The sequence below is a fragment of the Lagenorhynchus albirostris genome, chromosome 4, assembly GCF_949774975.1.
Source record: "Lagenorhynchus albirostris chromosome 4, mLagAlb1.1, whole genome shotgun sequence".
Taxonomy (NCBI): Eukaryota; Metazoa; Chordata; class Mammalia; order Artiodactyla; family Delphinidae; genus Lagenorhynchus; species Lagenorhynchus albirostris.
In genome coordinates, this window is record NC_083098.1 from 34,253,433 (window position 1) to 34,277,644 (window position 24,212).

A 24,212-nucleotide genomic window follows, 5' to 3' on the forward strand; every position below is an offset into this window, starting at 1 on the left:
TTCTCCTCTTCCTTTCAGTTACTTCTGTTTTCCCACTTTTGTTTTTGTTGTTGCCTTTCTCTTTTTCACTTTTGACTTCCTTTCTTTGTAGCTTAGGCCTTAAAAAGGTACTGCTTAATTGATCAGAGACATTAAAAGAGTTTTCCAGCTTCCACTGTAGGGAAGAACTTTGGGGGCAGGGCTACAGTGATAACCAAATGTAGCAGCCACAACTATCCTTGGTTTTTTGCTACTCAAAGAAATGCTTCATAGATTCCTCCTGGCGCTTCATGTCATAAACACTGCTTTTAAACTTTGCTTTAGGAACTGCAACCATGAATGAAGAAAATACAGATGGAACAAATGGATGCAGTAAAGTCCGAACTGGTACTCAGAATGAAGCAGCATTACTTGCTTTGATGGAAAAGACTGGATACAACATGGTTCAAGAAAATGGGCAAAGGAAGTTTGGTGGTCCACCTCCAGGTGTGAATTTGTTTATGTTCAAAAAATTGAATCTTTAATGTAGTCATTTACATCAGGTATATCTCCACAAGTATCCCAAACAATAGTTCTTTCCTTGTAACCGCTTTAAGACGTCAGCAATCATTTTTACTGTTGGGAGGGAAAAGAGGTAGATTATGTGGTTATGCATGTCTTTCCCTTACATTTTTTAACTCTCCTCTTGGTTTAAGAAGTAGTTGAGAAAGAAATCAGGATTAGGTCAGTCGGGACAGGGTACTCTAGCTATGAAAGGGGTGGTCATTTGGAGAGGAATTTGAGAGTAGTGAGTAGAGGAGTGCTGTTTATACTAGATGCAAACAGGTTATTGGATATAATGTTTTGCCTTTCTGCCAATAGCCAGTACAATTTCCTTGCTCAAACCCTCCAATTAACTTTCTGTCAGCCTTAAAAGAAAATCTTGACCTCTGACTGCATTGATGGCTACCATTTTACTCCTCCCTCAAGTATGCATTTCCTATACAGACCTGCATGCTCTGGTTGTTCTAATATAACTAATATAAAAAGCGCTTGCTTTTCTTTTTTCTGATATATCCTCAAGGCTCATTCCCTCATTTCATTCAGGCTTTATTTTTCTCCATAGCACTTATTACTCATTGTCTCCTTTCTCTATTGAATATAAGCTTCATGAGGGAAGGGGGCTTCTAGTTTGTTCACTGTTGTATCCCCAACACCTGTAATAGTGCATAGCATATAAAAGGCTCACAGTAAATTTGTGGCATGAATTACTGAATAGTGAATATAAATATCTTATTAGAATTTATTTGTCTGTTTATTTATTTTTGTCTTTCAGGTTGGGAAGGTCCACCTCCACCTAGAGGCTGTGAAGTTTTTGTAGGAAAAATACCTCGTGATATGTATGAAGATGAGTTAGTTCCTGTATTTGAAAGAGCTGGGAAGATATATGAATTTCGACTTATGATGGAATTTAGTGGTGAAAATCGAGGTTATGCTTTTGTGATGTATACTACAAAAGAAGAAGCCCAGTTAGCCATCAGAATTCTTAATAATTATGAGATTCGACCAGGGAAGTTTATTGGTGTGTGTGTAAGCTTGGATAATTGCAGATTATTTATTGGAGCTATTCCAAAGGAAAAGAAGAAGGAAGAAATCTTGGATGAAATGAAGAAAGTTACAGAAGGAGTTGTAGATGTCATTGTTTACCCAAGCGCAACTGATAAGACCAAAAATCGCGGTTTTGCATTTGTTGAATATGAATCTCACAGAGCTGCTGCTATGGCTAGGAGAAAACTAATTCCAGGTAAACTTATCCTTTTTCAAAGGTTATTTTTCTGTGTTAACCTTACTATACGTATGGACAGACGACAGTACCTCATAGATCAATTTATGAAAATATGTAGTGCCCTTAAAGAGGAATGGAGATTGTTTAAGGAAGTAAAATAAGTCAAGTGATTCCAAAAGACATGAAGCTGATCTTATGAGTCATTATTTATAATAATTTACTGATTTACTAAATGTATACATTTTAATTTAGCTGTTCATTGTTGTTTGATAAAAATACAAAGGACAGTACCTAATTCTTCTAATAAAGGTCCATCTTTGAAGTGTTTTTGTTCTTTTGACTCTTAAAATTAATTTCACCATAAGTTCTGGCTAGGTTTGCCTTAGTAAAAACTATTTTGTGAGTAGGAAACTAATGCTGACTAAATATATCGACATGTATTTGAGTTTCTGCTTCTTTGGAGAAACAGATTTACTTAATTTTGACTTTTATTTTAATTGTCTTCAAATTAATTTATTCTTTTTTACAGGAACCTTCCAACTATGGGGCCATACCATTCAGGTAGATTGGGCTGACCCAGAGAAAGAGGTTGATGAGGAAACCATGCAGAGAGTTAAAGTTCTCTATGTACGAAATTTAATGATCTCAACTGCAGAGGAAACAATTAAAGTAGAATTCAGTAAATTCAAACCTGGTGCAGTTGAACGAGTAAAGAAACTTAGAGATTATGCTTTTGTTCACTTTTTCAACCGAGAAGATGCAGTGGCTGCTATGTCTGTTATGAATGGAAAATGCATTGATGGAGCACGTATTGAGGTAACACTGGCAAAACCTGTAATTAAAGAAAACACTTGGAGACAGCATCTTAATGGTCAGATTAGCCCCAATTCGGAAAACCTGATTGTGTTTGCTAACAAAGAAGAGAGCTACCCCAAAATTCTAGGCAAGCCACCAACTCTTCCAGCTCGACTCAATGGCCAGCATAGCCCAGGCCTCCCTGAAATTGAAAGATGCACTTACCCACTTTTTCCTGGAACAAAGCTTACTCCAATTAGTATGTATTCTTTAAAATCCAGTCATTTCAATTCTGCAGTAATGCATTTGGATTATTACTGCAACAAAAATAATTGGGCACCACCAGAATATTATTTATATTCAACAACAAGTCAAGATGGGAAAGTACTCTTGATATATAAAATCGTTATTCCTGCTATTGCAAATGGATCCCAGAGTTACTTCATGCCAGACAAACTCTGTACTACTCTGGAAGATGCAAAGGAACTGGCAGCCCAGTTTACATTACTTCATTTGGGTAAGTTTAAAAGTACTTTAAACAATATTGTAGAATATGAAATTAGGAAGTATTATAGATTATTTATAAATTCATTTCTTTTGAACTCAACATTAGTGGTGAGTATTTAACATAAATTTTACCTCAATTTTGTGAATTCATGGTAAATTTTGTTGAGACCTTTCTTTTGTATAAACTTCCTATATTTAGCTATTTAAACATTACTTGGGGGGGATCATTTAGTTTTGATTTACTTTAGAGTTCATGATCCTGTTTCATCAATTTACTGTTTTTGTAATGACTAATCCTCATTTGAAATGATTTCTATATAAGTTACAAGATTTGTTACTTAAACCAATTTATAAGAGTGTTACTGCATCTTTGGTGAAGTCTACACAATAATCTTTTTTTGAGGGCAGGGATAGGGAGTTGGTAAAATCAGAGGCATTTCAGGTGGGTCATGTGTAGACACAACCTTATGCTCACCAATCTGGAAATCTGTCATTATTACTCATGAAAGACAAAAAGCATCATTAAGAGATGTTTATGACCATTCTCTTTAATTTCATGCTTTAAAAAAAGTAAGTTTCTCTAAAGCATTTGAGGGATAATTAAGACAAGCTTTGGGCCATATGCTAACTAAATATTTGGCATTGTGAAGGAGGAGATGTAATATCACTCTGGTATTTTCCTACTGCCTGTTTGTTACTGTGTTAACCTCTACCCTCCCCCCTCCCCCTACACCAGTTTGTCTCATTTTTTAATGCAGCTGTAGATTTCAGTTGGTTATTACTTCATGCTTAAAGTAATATTTATTAGAAGAATATTGGCTTATTGAAAAGACCAATAGAAAGAAAAAGTCTCCTACTAAGGATTATAATTGTTCTTGATTATAATTTCAAAGCCATAGCTTAAATTGATATATAGTTGCAGAATCATACTACTGAAGCTTATATCTATTTAAAATTGATATTCTCAAATTTGGTAAGAAAAGGAAATTGAAAAGGAAAAACATTGTCAAAAGGGAGAGTAATTTTTATACACTGTATAGACTTGCTTATCCATCATAGCCACTCCCATGGTATTACGATGAATATTTTTAGGAGATTCTGATTAGGAGGTGGAGTCAGAATTTTAGACCTGAAGGGAGGGTTCCCTACAAGAAACTTTTCAGCAGTATCCTCAATTATTAGTTTGGAATTTGGGAACTTTACAATCATCTAAGTTAATAAAGTCTTAGGTATGATTTCTATTAAATTACAAAATAGAAATACTTCCATTTTTCTTTTAATAAAGACAACTGAGTTAAAGATAAAATTAGGTGGATAGCAAATGATTAACAGAGTTCTTAGAGCAAATTGGATTAAATTATTCTTTTGGAGTGGAATATTAGGCATTTAGTTGCTGAGCAAGATACTTGCGTCTGTTTTAACCTGGTAATGCTGAAACATTTTATTTCTATATCCATTCATTTCCCTTACAAAGTTAACTTAAATTTCAAGATTCTTAAAACTGTTTTTAGTTTGTCAGATTTTCTATTTAAACATGGTTTACCCATCTGCTTTTTTTTTTTTTTTTTTTTTTTTGTGGTACGCGGGCCTCTCACTGTTGTGGCCTCTCCCGCTGCGGAGCACAGGCTCCGGACGCGCAGGCTCAGCGGCCATGGCTCACGGGCCCAGCCGCTCCGCGGCATGTGGGATCCTCCCAGACCGGGGCACGAACCCGTGTCCCCTGCATGAGCAGGTGGACTCTCAACCACTGCGCCACCAGGGAAGCCCTTACCCATCTGCTTTTAATTCGGCTTTTAAGATGTTTTTTACTTGAGTCGTAGGGCCATAGTTAACTTCCTATTCACCTGTAGTTCCCAAAGAAAACCCCTGTTCAGTTATAGCATTTCCAACTTGATTATGTTCATTAGGGATACAGTTAGCTTCAAGAATTGAAATTCTTAGAGGGCGCAGACAGTTTGCTTTAGTCATTCTAGTTCAGATTTTATAAACTTTATATCAAAATTGATTATAACAAAAAATTGAACAATTTGTGTTTTATATATTTTTTCAGTTTTAGTTCATCATCAGAGGCAAAAGCTAAGATCCAAATATAAGCCAAAAATTTCAATTAAATACTAGGGCTTGTAAACACAAGGCTCGAGGCCTTGTCTACAGACAGTACCACAAAAATCCTTATTGTGATTGACTAGAAATATGAGTGAAGCTTGAGTTAAGAGGCAACTAAGCAGGAAAAGAGAGAATTCAAGGAAGTGGAAGAATCAGAGATCAGGGGTCTAGGAATCTTTGATAAGAAAGCAAATATCAGATCTTCAGAGGTCATTAAAGTAGGGGCAGGAGCTATAGACAGCCAGGAAGTTACATATTGCCACAGGGCAGGTTAAGAATAGATTGAATATTGTTGGCAGTGTTCGGGCTTACCTTTTCCTTTTGTTAATATTGGATCCTCTGGGCTTTAAAGAGCTGATGCCTTTTTATGTGCAGTTTCCTTTAGATAAAGGTTGTAGGGTTTTGCTGGATGGCTCAGGGTTGAGATCATTTGGTGGTAGTGATGTGTTTTTAGAGGGGAAGGGATACTCTGTTACTGATATATCCTGCATGTTTCAAGCGTTGGATTGTTTGAAGATCTTGAGAGGTTGCTACTGGTTCCTAGAGTCCCTTAAATGCACTTCCATTAGATCATCCTTTGCCTCTGTTTTCTTGAAGAATTTGAATCTAATTTTCTAGATAGTGAGCTTAACTGCTATTTTAAGATGTTTTCTTTGGGTATAGTATTTTTTTTTAATTTGCTTTGACACTCTTCTATTACCCTTTCAGTTTTGATGCTATTTCGAGCATTACTATCAAATCTTACCTTAATGATCTTTTGCTATTATATGTGATATAAACAGTCATTTACATTTTTATTTCATAGGTCTTTAAGAATGTGCTTTTACTATCCACATTGTTTTGGCATTACCACACCCATTTTTCAAGTCTGAAAAATAAAAGAGAAAAAAATTAGACTTTATTTAGTTAAATGACAATCATTGGTGTTGAGGAAAATAGAAGTTTTTTCCTAGGGAGAGCAGGCATCTATATAAGTACTAAAGCCAGAGTACTTCTGGTGACCATTTAGTGCTCTTACTAGAATCCCAAATGTTCTCATTGCATAGTACCTTAAAATAAATTTTTAAAATATTTTGGGTTTTTTTTTTGGTTCCATTTATAGCGAGCTTTATTTTAAGCAAAATATTTTAAGAAAAGCTGAAAACTGGGGCTAATGCCAAAATTACCGCCACACACACACCTTTCTTTACTTCAAAGATAGAGACTGTCTCCATCTCCAAAATGTCAGAGAATAACCTCCCTAACCTCACTGGGAACTCAGCACCCAACCAGCAGGGTAAGAAATTATCTATCACCTGGTTATATTAGGAAGCTGTAATAAATAGGATACTTACTGGGTTTAATGGGTAGAGTACAGACTTGGGGGCTAGGTGATAGGTTCTATACTAAATATTTGATGTATGGAAACATCTTAGGTCATTCAGTATCACATCTTTTTCAGTAAGCCTTTTCTATCTCATAATTTTGTATCTGTTTAATAATGGATCAGACTATCAGTGTGAATAATCCTGCTTTTGCTAAAACTTTGCCTCTGTTTTGAATCTGGGCCTTCTAATATTGCCACTGCTTTCCCCTGGAGGATTCTTCACCATCTAGGAGATCAAAATCAAGGAGATAAAGGAAAGTCTTAGTTTTGAAGAAGAAAGTCTTGGAAAATATTTAGTGGAAGGAGTGAGGTAGCCTCAGTGTGTGTTCATAATTTATTTTATTAAATAATTTATTAACAAATAACTGTAGGCAAGGCATTTCTTGTCTCATTTCTGTGTTTGTGTAATCCTGATGCAAGTGGTAGTTTTTTACTTGAATGACCAGCTAAAACTTTTAAAACAGAGGTGAAGAACCTCTGTCACAAACGAGCTTGTGCCATTGATTTAATTTCATCTGACTTTTGTACTGTTGTTTTGCCCATGACTGATAAAATTTAATTAAAGAACAAATGTGTTTTGAATGCCTCTCATGTGTTAATTGTACTTTCCTAAGTAATCTGGAGCTAAAGATAAATAAAACATTGTTTTGGCTCTTAAGGAGTCACAGTCTGCTGAAGAAGGCAGAGACACAAACGCTAAGCACAGGTTATTTGGGGAGTACAGAGGAAGGGGACGCCTCCCACCTGATCTTGGTTGTAAATCTTGAGGAGAGTTTATGGGCAGAAAGGGGCACAGTATGAGCAAACACCTATTAGAAAAACAGCGTGATGGTGACTTAATGGCAAACATTTCTGTATAGCATTTGCTTTGGTGATTTCAGTGAGATTTTAAGAATTAGAAATTGAGAAGATGTGGACTTTTAGTTGACTGAAATTTTATCAGTCCTGCTTTTTGAGACTTTGAAGAATTTTTTTTTTTTAGTGTTGACTGTGCTTGCTTCTCTAAGTAATTTTTTTCTTAGATGAATCCATTCTGATTTGTGTGGACCATTTTATATGTGAATATTCATCTTTTATATCTTCTGTACTTTCTTCAGTATTTATTTTGTGTCTGACTTGCATATTGCTTCTCATATTTTGACTTTGTAATAACAAACATCATCAGAAACTAATTTTTTTCTCATCATTGAGTGCTAAAATATTTAATATATATATATATATTCTAAGCATGATAGCCATTGTGTTTGCTATCTCTTTAATATCATTTAAAGATTAGGGGATTAGGTTTTGATTTCTGTTATCACTTGTAAGTTGGTTGAAAGTTATTGAAATAGAAGACACAGCAGGATGAAGGTATACTATTCTGAGAAGCTTTAATCTGAAAAATAACTGGTGCTTTTTTCTTATGAGCTATCATTATTTACAGATTGATGGGCAGAAATGAAAAAATAAAATTTTGATTTAAAAAATTTGCCAATAAATTGCTTTGAAACAAAGAGAAACCTTCTGTAGTTTTTTTAAATTTAAGAAATAATTTTAGAAGACACTTAAGCTAAGTATAATATAATGGTTATATTATAGTGAAATTTTATTATAAATAATTAGAAGAAAAATAATAATACTTTTAGAAAGTTATTCTTTTCTTTCCAGTTTTAATTATAGATCTAACTTTTATACTATTTCACACTTACATTTTAAAGAACAAAAATAATTTGCTGAATTTGCTTTAAAATTCACCTAGTTATGTAGGATGAGCACCAGCATTTTATACACTGATTTGTTTTCATATGACCAAGTGGTGAGATGAAAATTCCATTAACTCAACTATGTTTCTTTGACCCTCTGAGAGGGCCCAGTGTTCATGAAAATGTGTTTCTATTCCTCTTGAAACTTAGTTTTTTTTCCTGAAAGATCATCATCTGGTATTACTCATAATTCTTATCTTACTAACACTTGTATTAACAGACCATAATTGTTACGGAGTTGCTGCTGTGAGAGGAGAAGCTTAACAGAGTAATGAGTAGTCAAGTAAAAGTAAAAGAAGCTGTAGTCTCAGCTGCCAACAAATTGTGACCTTGAAATGGGCAATGAATCATTTACTCTGTGGACCTCAGTGCCTTCATCTCTAGAGTATCAGGGTTTTAATTGGTGACCTCTAAGGACATTTTTATCCCCCAAATTATGGTTTTGTTTAAAATATGACAAAAATTCTATGAAGTACCAAAAATAATACTTGAGTTTTTTTTGTGTGTGTACTTAGATATTTGAATTAAAAATAGTTTAAAATCAAGAGCTACTTTTGTAGGAATTAACTCTTCTCAGTTTAATATTCCTTTCTTTATATATAATAATTCAAAGCTTATATTTGTCCACTTCATAGCAGAACAACTAGATAAAAAAAATAAGTTACCTGTTTCATTTTCATGATGACAGGTAATTACTTTTTATTTCTTTCCCTGAATTTGTCAATTAATTATAATCAAAACCAAGATTTTATAAAACAACCTAATTACTTAACAGTTTGGAAATTAGTTTTCTTTTTGTAACAGAAAATCTAGGAAAATAATGATATATATTAAAACATATCATGTGACCAGTATTTGTTCCATAGTTATGTTATTAACTGATGAATGTGATCATGTGATTTCATTTACTTTATACATTTATTTAGTCATGCTTGATCCTCTGTCCTACAGTTTCTTAGTATCTTTGGTTAATACATTCCTAAAATATTTGTTCTAATACACTAGCTTTAATAGTAGCTACAGCTGTTTAATTTATAAATGTAATGTATGACATTTTTATTTAATATTTAAAAAAATCATGGTTTGTAAATTTTCGCCTGTTGTATCAAAGGCCACACAATAAATTTTGCATGTGCATTCTTAGATATCAGCAGCAATTCATAATTTTGCCACATGATGTCCCCTAAAATATTTTTCAGTGTGGCTTTAAAAGGAATTTCAATGTTGTATTGATTTTTCTCTCCTCTAAGGCTTACTTATTTTGGAGGGGTTTAGAATAGTGAAAATCTATGTAGAGGTTGCACTATCATGCCTTTATTTCTGTTTCCTGTTTAATATTTAGTAGACAGTAATTGCTTGTGCTATAGAATGAATGGACTAGTGAATGGAGATGGAAAATGTTTTGGAAAAACGGTTTTACTGTGATGAATTTATTCAAGTGATCATCTGTGCTTTTAACCATTTTAAGATTATTCAGTGTGAGTTGCTTCCAGGCCTTTTGGTTAAGATTAAATTAGTCTTAAGTATTGTTAATCTTAAGTATGGTTAAGTATCTACTTTTATTAGTTAATTTCAGATATATTATCTATCCTAGAGCAATTCATCCTCTATCCTAGAAGGATACATCCTCTATCTAAGATCTGATAGTGCGTTACCTCTAAGAGGAATGCACGTCCCTCTGGAGATTCAAAACAAAAGCAAACAAAATTAAAAAAAAAACTCTAATTAGAATCTCTAAATTGCCAAAATGTTAATAACAACTTGGATTTTCTTGCCCTTAAATTTGTAATATTTGGTTAAAGATCTATTAGTTACATGTGGGCCATTCCTTACAGCAAGTGACATTTGAGCTGTAAAAATGGCCTGTGTATTGATTTTTATATATATATAATAATTGACATTTTAAGAAAATGATCTATTTGGCTAGCTGTATACCTTCCTGCATTGCTTTTACTAAATATAATCTACATACCACCCTGATAATGATTTCTACCATAAATGTATTTATAACTTTATGTTAAAAAGCATATAGGAATGCAGTCATTAGAAAACACGTCTGTTGTAATTGTATTGCCTGATAATTTGATGAGTATATTCTGAACTCCCTCCTTTCTTACATGTTTAAACAGTATAGCTTGATTTTTATACACAGATTAATCAAGAATAAACGTGAATAAATAAACATTGTAAACTAGGATGTACAACTCCAGCTTCTTTTATACAGTAGTTATGGTGACCTTCACTTTTTCTTTTGCATATTTGATTTCCTTTCATTATATTTTCTAAGGATGTTATTTCTAGAGATACTTCACGCTTTTTTTTGTAATCCTGTTTTATAGGTGGACTGTTGTAAGACTACAAGCCCATGAAATTAATTTTTTTCTTGTTACCTTTGTTTCAACATACATGTTCCAGTCTGCTTGTTTACTGGCCAGATTAGGGGGTAAACAGATTACAGCAGATGTGCCATATGTGTCTATGGCTTTTTTTTCTTCTGCTGCTATGTCAATTTTTGGTCCAAAGGTGACCAAATATGTAGTTATAGATTTGTGAAAGTGCAATTTCCCCCCACTATCCAAGTTAGAGCATTCCTGTGAAACATTTTGTAGGCTGAAATGGCAATAAAGCGAAGAAGCAGTTACCTTAGGACACATCTTGCTAACAGATGGACAAAATAAATCAAGGTAAAGCACAAACGCTCACAGACACAGTTCAAAGCTATGATGGCTTGATGCTGAGGCACTGATGTAGTTCTGGGGGAAGGATCTTGGCCATGCCAGTCTGGATGTTCAGGCTGCATGCTGCCTTTATAACGAAATTGCTACAAAACAAACCCTGAACGCTATTTTTGCTTTTTGCCTTTTTTCATAGAAGGGAAAATCCTCTTTGGATTTCTTTTGGTTAGCAAAAACAGATACTAATGTATGGTGTAAAGTGAACTTTTGAAAAGTGGGGGATACCTGTATTGGATAATTTGGGGCACAGAATTTAAAAGGTTCCAAGTGAGCCATTATGATTCTTTGAAAAACAGGTTTAAAATTGTATTCTGCACTATAAAGTTATAATTTTTACCAAAAGCAAAATAATTCAAACAGAGAAATGTTTACTCATTTAAATGTCTCACTTGTGTGTATTAGGTGTCTACATATATTTCTTGGAGAGATCACAAATCAAGTTTCCTTGAGGGATTCCTAGGTGTAAAATTTAGATATGTCAAGTGTAGGAATAATGAAGATATCAAATCGTTGGAAAGTTCTTTTCTCTTAAGAACTAGAGGGAAAGAGGAGATACTGAGCAAAAATAGGATTACTTACCCTGTGAAAGCACTCTTTTGGCTTCTGAGGGGGATTTACAAATATGATGAGATAGCTGTGTTTGTTTTTCCCTCTTTATTTAAGTCTATGATTTACTGACTTAAGATTTTTAAGTGCTTGTATTGAAATGCATCTAGGATATCTGTGACTCTCTAGGATATCTGCTCTTTTTTACAATCATCTATTTCTCATTTATGCACCAGTGTCCTTCTTAAACCTCACTTTTCCTGATTTTTAAAAATATTTGCACTTTATTTACTTGCTTATTTATTTTTATTTATTGTGGTTTATGCCACAAGCAGGGAGTGGCATGTTACTGAACATGACTTGGGAAGGAGGATGAACAGCCTTTTTCCATCAGTCGTCTTAGGCTTTGGCAAGTAGACTGATATCAGCCAGTCTTTGATTTAAATTGGTAAATAAGGCAAATTTCATTGCCTTGAGATTTTATCTGAATTTTTAGGCAGTAATGATTATTTTCAGTTCTTTTAGTCTGATGTTCTATTTTTAAAGTTTTTATATGAGAAGAAAATTTTCTGTAGTCAACTAGCAAATATTTATGTTTACATATGAGGTATGAATAAATTGAAACTAAATAATTCAAATGTTGCCTCATTTATTTAATTATATTTATCCTGGGATGCTCTTTAAAGATGTAGTTCATTAATTCAGGGAATTTACATACATTCTAAAGCCCTATTATAAAATCCAGGTTAGGAGAAAGATTGAAAGATGTTCAACTTCCTCTCAGCTCAGTTTCTTTTTGGGGAGAGATAGCATTGTCTCATATCGATGGGGCAGGCTGACCTAAGCAGAATATTAATCTTACCTGTCTCTTTTTTTTTTTACATGTGATGGGCTATCCACTGTAGTCCCTGCTTCACTCCCTGAAAGATATGAGGTGGCTTATTAAAAATAAATAAAATACGAAAAGATTCAAATCTTACGTTGAAGGAATTGAGGCAACGGGAAATTATGAGTAGGAAAATAAAGCCAAGCAAAACTAAACAATATATTGTTTAGGGATGAAGGAATATATGACAAAACTATAAAGGAAAGCAAGAGAATGGTTAACACTTAAAAATTAGGATCATGATTACTTTAAGGACTAAAAGGAGAAGTTGGAAAGGATATAAGAGGGACTTCTAAGGTATTGATAATCTTCTGTTTCTACACCTGAGTGGTGAGTGCATGTTTTTATTTTTAAAATTATGTTGACTGTACATCTATATTTTATACATTCCTCTGTTTGTATAACATACTTTTATAATTAAAAAAATAAGGTGACAAAGAATGAAAGTCAGCCAACCAACCAATAGTAAAAACCTGAATTATTTTGTCAAAACCACAATGAGTCATTCTACTCTAGAGATTGTCAGATTAACATACATACCCTGGAAACAATATGGGTTTGAATTGTGCTGGTCTACTTATATGTGGAGTTTTTTCAGTAGTACGAGATCCAAGGTTGGTTGAATCTGCAGATGTGGCGGGCTGACTATAAGTTATATGCGAATTTTCAACTGCTCAGAGGCTCAGCACCCAACCTCTGCATTGTTCAAGGGTCAACTGTAACTCAAGGCAAAATTGGAAAGTTATGTAGTATTCAGACCAAATAATTTTATTCTGCTCAGCCTATATCTGGAATGTTTTGTTTGCTTTTGGGCACCAGCATTTAATTAAACATTGGCAACTAAGGAAGACTTAGAAACTCTGTAATAAGAAGTTGGGACAGTGAACAACTGAAGTATGTAGATCTGTTTAGTCTGTAAATATTAATGCAGTATTTACGGGGGAATATGATTGCTGTCTTCAACAGCTTGAAGAGCTGTCACATAGAAGAGAGACTTCAATATGAAGCTCCGGGGGTTGGAATTAAGTCTAATAGAGGAAATTTTCAAGGAGGTAGATTATGATTGAATATAATGCAGAACCATGTAAGCTTTTAAACTACTAAAAGCTCTGTACAAAAGGAAAAAAAACTTTACTTTTTTAACATTTATTTTAAAATTTTAATTTTGTAATTGAAGTATAGTTGACTTACAATATTAGTTTCAGGTGTACAGCATAGTAATTTGATATTTTTATAGATTATACTCCATGCTAAACTGTTATAAAATGCTACTATATTCCCTGTACTATACATTACACTTTTTTAAACTTATTTGTTTTATACTTAGTAGTTTGCGCCTCTTAAACCTGTTTACATTGTTAAGTAAATGTATGGAGGCAAAGCAAGATTCTTTACTAGACTATTTTAACTCAGAATTATCTACTTTAACACCACGTGGAGTGTATTAGCCTTGCTATTTTGATGCCCTCTGAAAAATTTGCCCTTTTTCACACTTTGATTTAAGAAAGTTTATTTTTAGAATCCTTATTCTTATCATATGTTTTTGTTATTATTGTTTTGTTTTTATTCAGTTTTTGTCATTATTCAGTCCTGTAGGCTTAATTATTTTCATTTGCAGTTTATTAGCTGGCTGATGGTTAATCCTTGTTAATATATATGTTCATGCAACAAATATATATTGAACACTGTGCTTTATATGAAGTCCTGAGGATCACTGTAGTGAATCAGACACAGTTGCTGCCTTCATAGAGTTTATGTTGTATTGAAGGAGACAGTTATTCAGTTACAGTTCTGATAAACACTCTAAAGAAGTATGGGGTGTTATGAGAAAATATAATTGCATGACCTGACCTAATCTGAGATGAGAGGGTCAGGAAATAGTACATTGCATTTTAGAAAGAATTACAGCAAAAGGAAGTTCAGTACTTTAAATTTAGTATAGCATACAGGCCACATTGAATAAAAGAGCATGGCATTCAGAGCCAGATTTCCTGGATTCACATCCCAGCTTCATTACCTACTTGGAAAAGTTACTTTAACCTGTCAGTACTTCAGTTTCCTCATCTGAATGTTAACAGTATTTATCTCATAGGGTAATTATATATATTAAATGAGTTAAAATAGTAAAGGGCCTACAGCAGTACCTTTTATATTGAAATATGCTATATAAGTATCGAAGAATAATACTTAGAAAACAAATCCAAGACAACAGATTTTTCCAATTATTTATAATAATGAATTTTATTAGTAATAATAATAGTTAAGATTCTTTGAGCACTTACTGTATGTTAGGTACTGTGCTTAATGCCTTTACATGATACTACATTATTCTGTCAATTCTTTGAGGTACTATAGATATTATTTTAATGTCTTCACTTTCTTTTTTCTAACAAATGAAGAAACCAAGGCTTCAGTAGATTGAATAATTTGCCCAGGATCCCCCAGTTGGCTAAGAGGCTGTGCTCTTAACTGCTGTTCTTTGTTAACTTCATATGATCCCAGTGAAAAACTTTCCTTGTCTAATGTTAAACTTTTGATAACAGGCTGTGAACTCGTGGAATACTATTGGCAAGTTATTCTTCTAAAACTTAAAATATAGTGTAATGGGCTTTTGTTTCATACTTTATCTCCTTTTCAGAGACAATTTTATCTCCACTAAGCCGTCCAACAAACCCATATACCAGACCACTCCATGTAGTGTGGACCTAGGACATCTGTCTGAATCCTGGAAGAATCATTCTGAGCTACAAAGATCTTGTGAACATAGCTTGTTTACATTGTAGCTTTGAGATTTTTAAGTTTACTCTAGGATAAGCATTGCCAGCTGATGGTATATGTGTCAAGGTGGCAGAAGATATGTGTTTTTTTCCTCCATTAGATGCTAGGCAGAATTTCAAATAGGCAAAGTTTGTCTACGTCTATTTCATGGTCTCTTGTTGCTTGGTATTCTCATTTTGCTTTGTGATTATACTCCAAACGTCTCATTTTGTAATTCAGCAACATAATTTATCACTCCAGTTAGGTCTGATTATTCTTTTTCATCATTATTTCCTTGCTTAGGAACCTACAGTGGCTTGCCATTGTAATGTAATAAAGTCCTCTGAACTCCACATTCTCCTGTTCAGGATGCTCTGTTGTTTGGCCCCATCTTACCTAACCATAGATAATACCTCTTGCTTTGATTATCTGAACTTGCCATGCTCATTGGTGTTTCCAAGCTTTTCCTAATGCTGCTTACTCTGCTTGGAATATTATTCTACTTTTATCTGCCTTATCTGTTATACAAAGCTTTTCTTGGACATTGTAACTGAGAATGATTTGTTCTTTATAATATTACTCAACAGTTTAGTAATTTTTATATTACTGTTTATTTACTATTATAAAGTTTTGATCCATTAGGATTATAAAGCCAGGGGACTTTGTACATATATTTTTTTAAATTGTTGTTTTTATGTCCTTCATTTATTATAGGTCAGTACTATCTCCTCCTTTAATACTCAGCATGTGGTGCTTTTCAAATAATTGAAAGTGATCTACATTCTGTAAGATTAAAAGATAAAATTCCGAGGAAAGATAAAGTTTGGCTGTGCTTTGAGCCAAAAGAAGAAAGGATTAAAAAAGAAATATCTGAGATATAGAGTTGGTAGGTGCAGACACACAATCAGATTATGAATGGTGTTTAACAGGATGATATATATGTATATTTCACTGAAGTAGAAATGAACAGTAAATAATTTTTAGAAGGCTGATAAAGTGTTTTAAAATAGTGAAACCTTTGAAATATAGACTGAGTCGTGGGTTATTTTATATTGAATATATAGATATGTATTGTGTGTGTCTGTATGTATATATATGAATGAAATTTGGATATTGGAAGAACAGGAGAGTATGGTTGTAGTAGTTGCTTTTAAATTATCTGAGAAAAACTTCATGTTTTTATCTCTGTCAACAAAATGTAGTGTAGAATATAATGGATTGTATTACGTACAATATTATTATTTTAATGAACATTATGATAGCTTCGTAAGTTCATTATGTAATCTACAGTTCTATTTAGTGCCATTTGTTAGGACTTCACAAGTGGAAAATAATTGGCAATAGCTTATTGTGTATTATTTCTAAACTTAGTTTATATTAGCATTGCATTTCTTCATTCTTCTACACAGGTATAGACCTAGGCGATGGAGTTGTTTCAGTTTAGTTTCCTAAAGGCAGGAAAAGCCCTGAAAATTCAGGATGCTGATATAGCAGTCTTATTTGGAATTTACTGGAATCCTGTGCATTTAGTCATTTTCTATTTTCAGAAGAAGAAATAGCAGTATGACACATCCAAGAGTCTGAAAAACAGCTTTTCATCTTCATACCATTTACTATAAAATGTATATGGAAATCTTCTTCAAACTGAAACCAGTAAAATCTTCAAAGATACAGAATATACTTGTAACATTTAGTTTTAAGTGACTTTTAAAACTTTTCATCACATCTTTACAGAACAAGTCATAGTTCTACAGTGTCATATCTTCATGAGTATAATGAAAATTAGAATCCTAATTAGTGGAAATTATACATAGTTTATCATTCTTTTGGCTCTTATTCCTACATAGCAGAAGAGTAAAATAACATATCCAATGATTTCAGTTTTCAGAAAACAAGATCCTGTCTCTGACCTTTGAAGTTTAATGTATCCTATTCTTATTCTTGATATACCTTTTCAATATACCTTCTTTTCCTGGCCTCTTCCTGTATCTTGATTACTTTTCAATATACCTTTTCTTTTCCTGGCCTCTTCCTGTATCTTGATTACTGAATAATCTCATTCAAAATAATTTATCGGAATATATGTCTTTTTTTAAAGGAACAACACTAATAAATGGCAAATTAAACTGGACTAAAGCACCAGTAGTAACCTTGTGTTTGATATTAAACTGAGGTTCTGCTGATAGGTTTTCACCATCTCTTCTGTATATTTATTAACAGAAATGTAATTGTCCTATATCAGTAATTGAACCCAGCATTTTTTTCCTGTTGAACTTGATTTCATTCAACTTAAAGATTAACAGAAAACTAATTCTTAAAACCCCAGGTCCAGGTGGTAGTCTGTGAAGGCATTTTGGAAGGAAGACTTGTTCCATATTTAATAGTAATTCCATTTAGCATCTCTACTGAAAATCAATCACCATTATAGTTTTTTAAAGTTACTTTGAATCATTTTTCTTTTATATCTTATTCTGTATTGATAGTAACTTTATTAAGTGGTTTAATTTTTTATAATTATAAATGATCAACTTCTCATGTGTATGTTCTAATTCCTCTTTTTTATAATTTATTACATTACATACAAACAGAAAAGTGCACAATTCATAACTGAAAGCTTTGTGAATTGCCACAGAGGGACCACATCAGTGTAACCACTAGGTGAAGACATAAAATATCAATCAATACCCTAGAAGTCTCCTTTGTACCCCCACTCAGATATTACTCTCTCTGTTCCCAAGGAAACCAGTCTTCTGACTACTTCTGTTGTTGAAATTTGTACAAAATTTTGTAAACTTTTGTCTGGCTTATTTTGACATTATGTTTATGAGATTGACCCATGTTGTTGCATGTAGCAGTACTGTTCATTCACTCTCATCAATGTAAGGATTCAATCGAAATCATAGAATTTATTTGCTGTTTCTGTTGTTAGAAATTTGAGTGCTTTCAGTTTGGGCTGTTTGAGATAATGATGCTGTGAAGATTCTTGTACATGGTGTTCTTGCATGTGTTTCTGTTGAATACATAGGAGTGAAAGTGGTAGGTCATAGTTTTAAAACTTGAGTAGATAATGCCAAACAGTTTTCCAAAGTGATTATACCAATTTACACTTTATTAGCAGCACATAGGTTTCAGTTGTTCCATACATATCCCTGTCAATACCTTGGATATTATCAGTCTTTAAATATTGAATATTCTGGTTAGTATATATTGCTGTCTCGTTGAGATTATAACTTCTATATCACTATTTAGTAATATTAGTGAGCATCTTTTAATAGGGTTATAGGGCATTAAGATATCCTCTTGATGAAGTGTCTCTTGATTTAAGTCTCTTGTCCCTTTATTGTATTGGGTCATCTGTTTTTTTTCTTTATTACTTAAGATACAAGCCCTTTGTTGGAGATAATACTTTAACAGATACCTTCTTCCACTTGTGGCTTACCTTTTACTCTCTTCATGATACTCTTTGAAAATAACAGAACTTCTTAATTTTAGTGTGGTTCAATTTATCAGTCTTTAAAGTTAGTGCTGTTTGTACCCTGCTTAAGAAATCTTTGCTTACCTTGAAGTGATAAAATAGTCTCCTGTATTATCTTCTGGAAACTTTTTTTTTATCTTTCAAATTCAGTGAGGTTGTGAAGTATGTATTGTATGTATATGTGTGTGTACACACATACACATACTTATATACACATACATATATATATAAGTCTTACTATACATTCTGTATTCTCTTCCACTGATTGATTTTATTACAGTGTGTTAATTATGAAAATCTTAATATTTGGTAGAGAATATCTTCCCAACTTTTTTCTCCATAATTATCTTGACTCACCACAGCCCTTATATTTCCACATGAATTTTAGAATCAGATTATAAATTTTTACCAAAAAAAATCCTACTGGGAATTTGATTGGAATTGAATTGAACCTGTGGCTCAATTTGTGAAGAAATGACATTTTCATAGTATTGGGCCTTCTGATCCATGAAAATTATAGATCTATCCATTTATTTAGACTTTCTTTAATTTCTCTAAACATAAATATTTGTTTAAATATCTCCTACATTTTTTATTAGATTTATTCCTAGGTATTTAATGTTTTGCAATGCCGTTGTAAAAGGTGCCTTTTCTATTTCTGATTGTTCCTGTTTATATAAATACAATTTACTTTTTATGTATTGAATAAAACATTTGAGTATAATGGTTTGTTTTGGCTCTACATTATTTAAAATGTTTCTGTATACACAGTCATGTCAATTGCAAATAATGAGAAATTTTGTCTTCCTTTCTATCCTTATACTTCTCTTTTTTCTCTTGCCTTATTGCACTGGCTAGAACCACTTGTCCAGTCTTGAATACAAATAATGATAGAAGGCATCCTTGTATACTTTCAATATTTCTCCATTAAGGTATGATGTTTGCTGTGGTTTTTATTATAGAAGCTCTTTATCACAGTAAGAATAGTCCCTTCAAGTCCCTTCCTAGTTTGTTAAGAGGTTTTATCACAAATGGGTGATGAATTTTTTCTGTATCTATTTAGATAATTATATCATTTTGTCTATTATTCTTTTAATGTGGTGAATTGCATTGATTGATGTTTGAATGTGACATCAGTCTTGCATTTCTGAAATAAACCCAGTTTGGTCATGGTACATTATCCTTTTTATGTATTGATGAATTTGATTTTTGATACTTTCTTTAGGATTTTGTATCTATGTTCATTCATAAGGTTGGCCCATAATTTTCCTCATAAAAACATTAGGAAGTTTTTTCTCTTTTACCATTCTGTGGGAGAGTTTGTTTAAGATTGGTGTTGTTTATTTTTTGGATATGTGGAATATCATTTAAGAAGCCATCTTAGTTTAGAGTTTTCAGCCTTTCTTTTATTACACTGTATGCATTTCCAGGCTACAAATTGACCTCTTAAGTGTGGTTATAGGTGCATCACATATGTTTTGATGTACTTTATTTTTATCATCATCTTTTTGAAAATATTTTGATTTCTTTTCACGAGTATAAATTTCTAAACATATGACGATTTTTGTAGTTATATTGTTTTTATTTTACTATGATTGGAAAGTATATTATGTATCATTTCAGTCCTTTGTCTTTTGTTTTTTAATGACCAATTAAAGTAAATATTTCATGCCTGCTTAAAAAGAATGTGTTTCCAGTTGTTAATTGCTGTATATTAGTTTGCTAGGGTTGCTGTGACAAAGTACCACAATCTGGATGGCTTCAGCAACAGAAATTTATTCTCCCACAGTTCTGGAGGCTAGAAATCAGAAATCAAGGTGTAGTTGGGGCCATGTTCCCTCTGAAGCTGGTAGGGGAGAATTTCCTTGCCACTTTTAGCTTCCAGTATTCGCCAGTAGTCCTTTAGTTCATTGGCTTATAGATGCATTACTCCAATCTCTGCCTGTGTTGGATATGGTTATCTTCTCCCTCTGTGTCCCTGTGTCTTTACGTGGCATTCTCCTCTCTGTGTTTCTCTATTCCTATAAGGTTATCAATCATAGTAGATTAAGGGTCCACCCTACTCCAGATGACCTCATCTTAACTAATTACATTTGCAGTTACCCTATTTCCAAATAAGGTCACATTCTGAGGTACTAGGGGTTAGGACTTCAATATATCTTTTTTGGGCACACAGTTCAACTCATAATATAAATTAGGCCAAGTTTACTAATTATATGTAAATTTCTTTATCTTTCATGTTTTTTTGGCCTGCTTATTCTATTACTATGAGAGGGTCATGAAAATCACCTACTATGACTACAAATTTATCTTTTCCTCCTTTTGTTTCTGTCAGTTTTTGCTTTTTATATTTTGAGGTTGTGTATTAGGTGCATAGAAATCTAGAATTGTTATATTTTTCTGGTGAAGTGTACCTTTTATTATTATACTGTGTCATTCTGTCTCTATCATGCATCCCTGCCTTAAAGAATACGTTTTCTGATATTAACATAGCCTTACAAGCTTTCTTTTGATTAGGGTTGCATGTGCATTTTTTTCTATATTTTAACTTTTACTTTCCCTGAATCTTAGTCTTAAGATGAGCCCAATACATGGTTAGGTTTTGTTGTTGTTGTTGCTGAAGTTTGTTTTTGTTGAAAGTCTGTGTTTTGAGTTTGCTCAGCTTGAACTGAATATACTTATTGAAATGCTTAGAATTAAGTCTGTTGTCTTGCCATTTGCTTTCTATTCCTTGTTCTGTGTCCCTATTCTATTTCCCTTTTCTCCTTTCTTGCCTTCTTTTGATGGATTATTTATTTTCCCTTTTCTCTCTTCTTCTTTTAGCTGTATTAGTCATACAGTCTTTATTATCCTTTTAGTTATTACCCTGTAGTCTCCAACATGTATTCTTAACTCACTAAAATCTAATATTAATTAGTGCTTTTATTCCATTCCAGACAATGCAAGGACCTTAGTACACTCTTAACTTTTTAAATTTTCTCTTCCAGTTTTGTGTAGTGTCTTGATATTTCTGTATGTCTTTAACTTATATGTTTTAACTCCCCACATACCATACTATTATGATAGTGTTTAGTTAATATAGATTAGTATTCATTTACCATTTATATATCATTTCCTTTGCTCTTTATTTCCTCCTATGTGTCAACTATGATTATTTCTTTATTCTGCTCAAAGAACATTTCATTTGTGTTTTCTTTGGTATGAATATACCTATGACAGGTTACCTCAGTTTTGTTTGCCTGAATATGTCTTTAATTCACCTGCCTTTTGAAAGGGTATTTTTTACTAGATCAGCAGTTACTTTCCTTTAATTCTCTGAGCTTATTAATTCCACTCACTGTCTTCTGGCTTCTGTTGTTTCTGTTGAGAAGTCAGCTATAATTTGCTTATTACTCCTTTATTGTAAACCTCCCCACCCCCCAGTTACTTTTAATATTTTCTCTTGTGATTTTCACAAGTGTTACTGTGATAGACTTACGTGTAGCTTTCTTAGTTTTTATCTTAATTGGCACTTTCACCACTTCTAAAATCTGTGGATCAGTGTTTTTCACTTGTTTTAGAAAGTTCTGAGTGATTCTGTTTTCATGTATTGCTTTTGTCCCATTTTGTCTATCCTTTCTATTCTTCCAGTTATACATTTCTTCCAGTTATACATTTCTTAGACCATTTTACTGTATCCCATTTATCTACTATGTTCTTTCTGTTCTTTTCCATTCTTTTGTATGTTTAGTTTGCATATTTTCTTCAGACCTATCTTTTGGTTCATGAACTCTTTTTTTCATGTGTCTAACATGATAAAACCATTATTTGAATTTATTTCTCAGTTCTAAAATTTCATTTGACATTTTTTTATGATTTACACTTTCCCTCCAAAATTTTCAGGTTGTTTTTTATTTCCTTGAGTATATTAGTCATAATTATTTTAATATCTAGTTCTGAAAACTTTATCTACATTTCCTGTAGATCTGTTACTGTTGACTTTTGTTTCTTGTGCTTTTAGGTCACATTGTATCTCTTTATTTGATTGGTTCTTTTCGATTGAATTCCAGATATTGTATATGAAAAAAGCAAACGTGCTGTTAACTTTATTCAGAGAGGATTTATTTTTGCTTCAGAAAGGTGACCAAAGGACTGGCAATCCCAGATTGTCTTAATCCAGGCAGGGAATGAGAAGATTTGAATTTAGTCATCATTAAAGTTGGTCTACTTCTGGTTCAGTTTTATTCACGGTTCCAGACTTGCCTCATCAGTAGCTCCTCAGTTCCAGTTTTTGTCCTCTTGTCCTCAGAAATTTGTCTGTCTCTTGCCATCTTCCCTTGCCTTTCAGATTCTTTAGAATTGGCCAATCCTCCTAGGCAAAACACACCTCCAGAAGACGTGCGCGCCTCTTTGGGTTTCTTGTCTAAGATCACAGTCCCACAATTCTTCAGTCTTGGCCATTCTCAGTGCTTTCATCTAGGTAGTTTTGCTTTTAATAATTGTCTAGGTGTTATAGTTCTCACTGGGTGGGGGGTTGATTAAATTACCTATTTCATTATGTAAAACTCAGAAAATACTGTGACTGTTTTTTCTGCTGAGTTACCTTCAAGATGGGTATTTAAAAATCTATAGTTTTATGTGGATCATCAAACATTTTTCATTTGTTCATACTCTAATGCAGTTTCTTAGCATAGCTTTGGATATACATTCCTATGAAGAGAGATCCACCAAAATGGATGGATGTCCAGAGTTGTACTATATATGGCTAAACTAGGCTTCTAAAGTTTAGCTGTTAATAACCCAGATATTTTTTATGGTATTATTTTGGCCATTTATTTCTTTTTAAGATGGAAAGAAAGGATATTGATATTTTTCAAATTCACTTAGATTCTTTGGCTATCCGCTTATCAAAAATTGGGCAATCTCAGTTGTTTTTAAAATCCTTTTCTTATTTTATTGGTAGAGTAGTACTTCTTGGAGAAACCAACTAATAAGGACTTAATTTGTATAGAAAGATATGTTTTTTCTGTTAATGTATTAACTCATAATTTTCATTCCAAAATCAAAATACTGTTCTCTTTGTTCATCTTTGCAGAACTTCAGAAATAACTATCACTTTTTTCTTTTCCTCTAAATTTATTTTCATATTTACTGATCAAATACTTTTAACCTAAAGTTATCAAGGATTCCATGCACTTCCAAGATAAGGGGTAAAATCAATCTAAAGACTCAATTCTTTTCTGTCTTCACTGCTTACAGACAGGGAACACAGTCTCTTCAGCCTGGACTTATGTAGAAGAATTTGGAGAAAATAAACAGGTAAGAAAAAGTCTCTTAGGAATATTAAGTGATATATTTAGTTTCCAGAAAGCCAGTTATAAATTATTCTTCTTATGGTTTTAAGAAGAAATAGTTAAAATTGTTCAGTGAAACCTTGTGAAAATGTTTAATTATTATAGTTTTGTTAATTATAGATGCATTAAGCAAAGTTTTAAAGAGTTAAACTGACTTCTATATTTCAGGTCTTCTGAAAACTTTTAACATGCTAGTGTGTACATTGTGAACCACCAG

General features: G+C 32.8%; 1 protein-coding gene across 1 annotated transcript in view; it reads left to right on the forward strand.

The window, feature by feature from the left end:
• The first annotated feature begins 314 nt into the window (after positions 1-314).
• Positions 315-24,212, forward strand: part of RBM46 (RNA binding motif protein 46) — a 31,347-nt gene continuing 7,449 nt past the window's right edge. The window contains exons 1-3 of the mRNA XM_060147155.1: positions 315-465; positions 1,295-1,762; positions 2,274-3,056. Of these exons, the coding sequence (XP_060003138.1) occupies positions 315-465; positions 1,295-1,762; positions 2,274-3,056 (1,402 nt within the window). The remainder of the gene's footprint in view (positions 466-1,294; positions 1,763-2,273; positions 3,057-24,212) is intronic.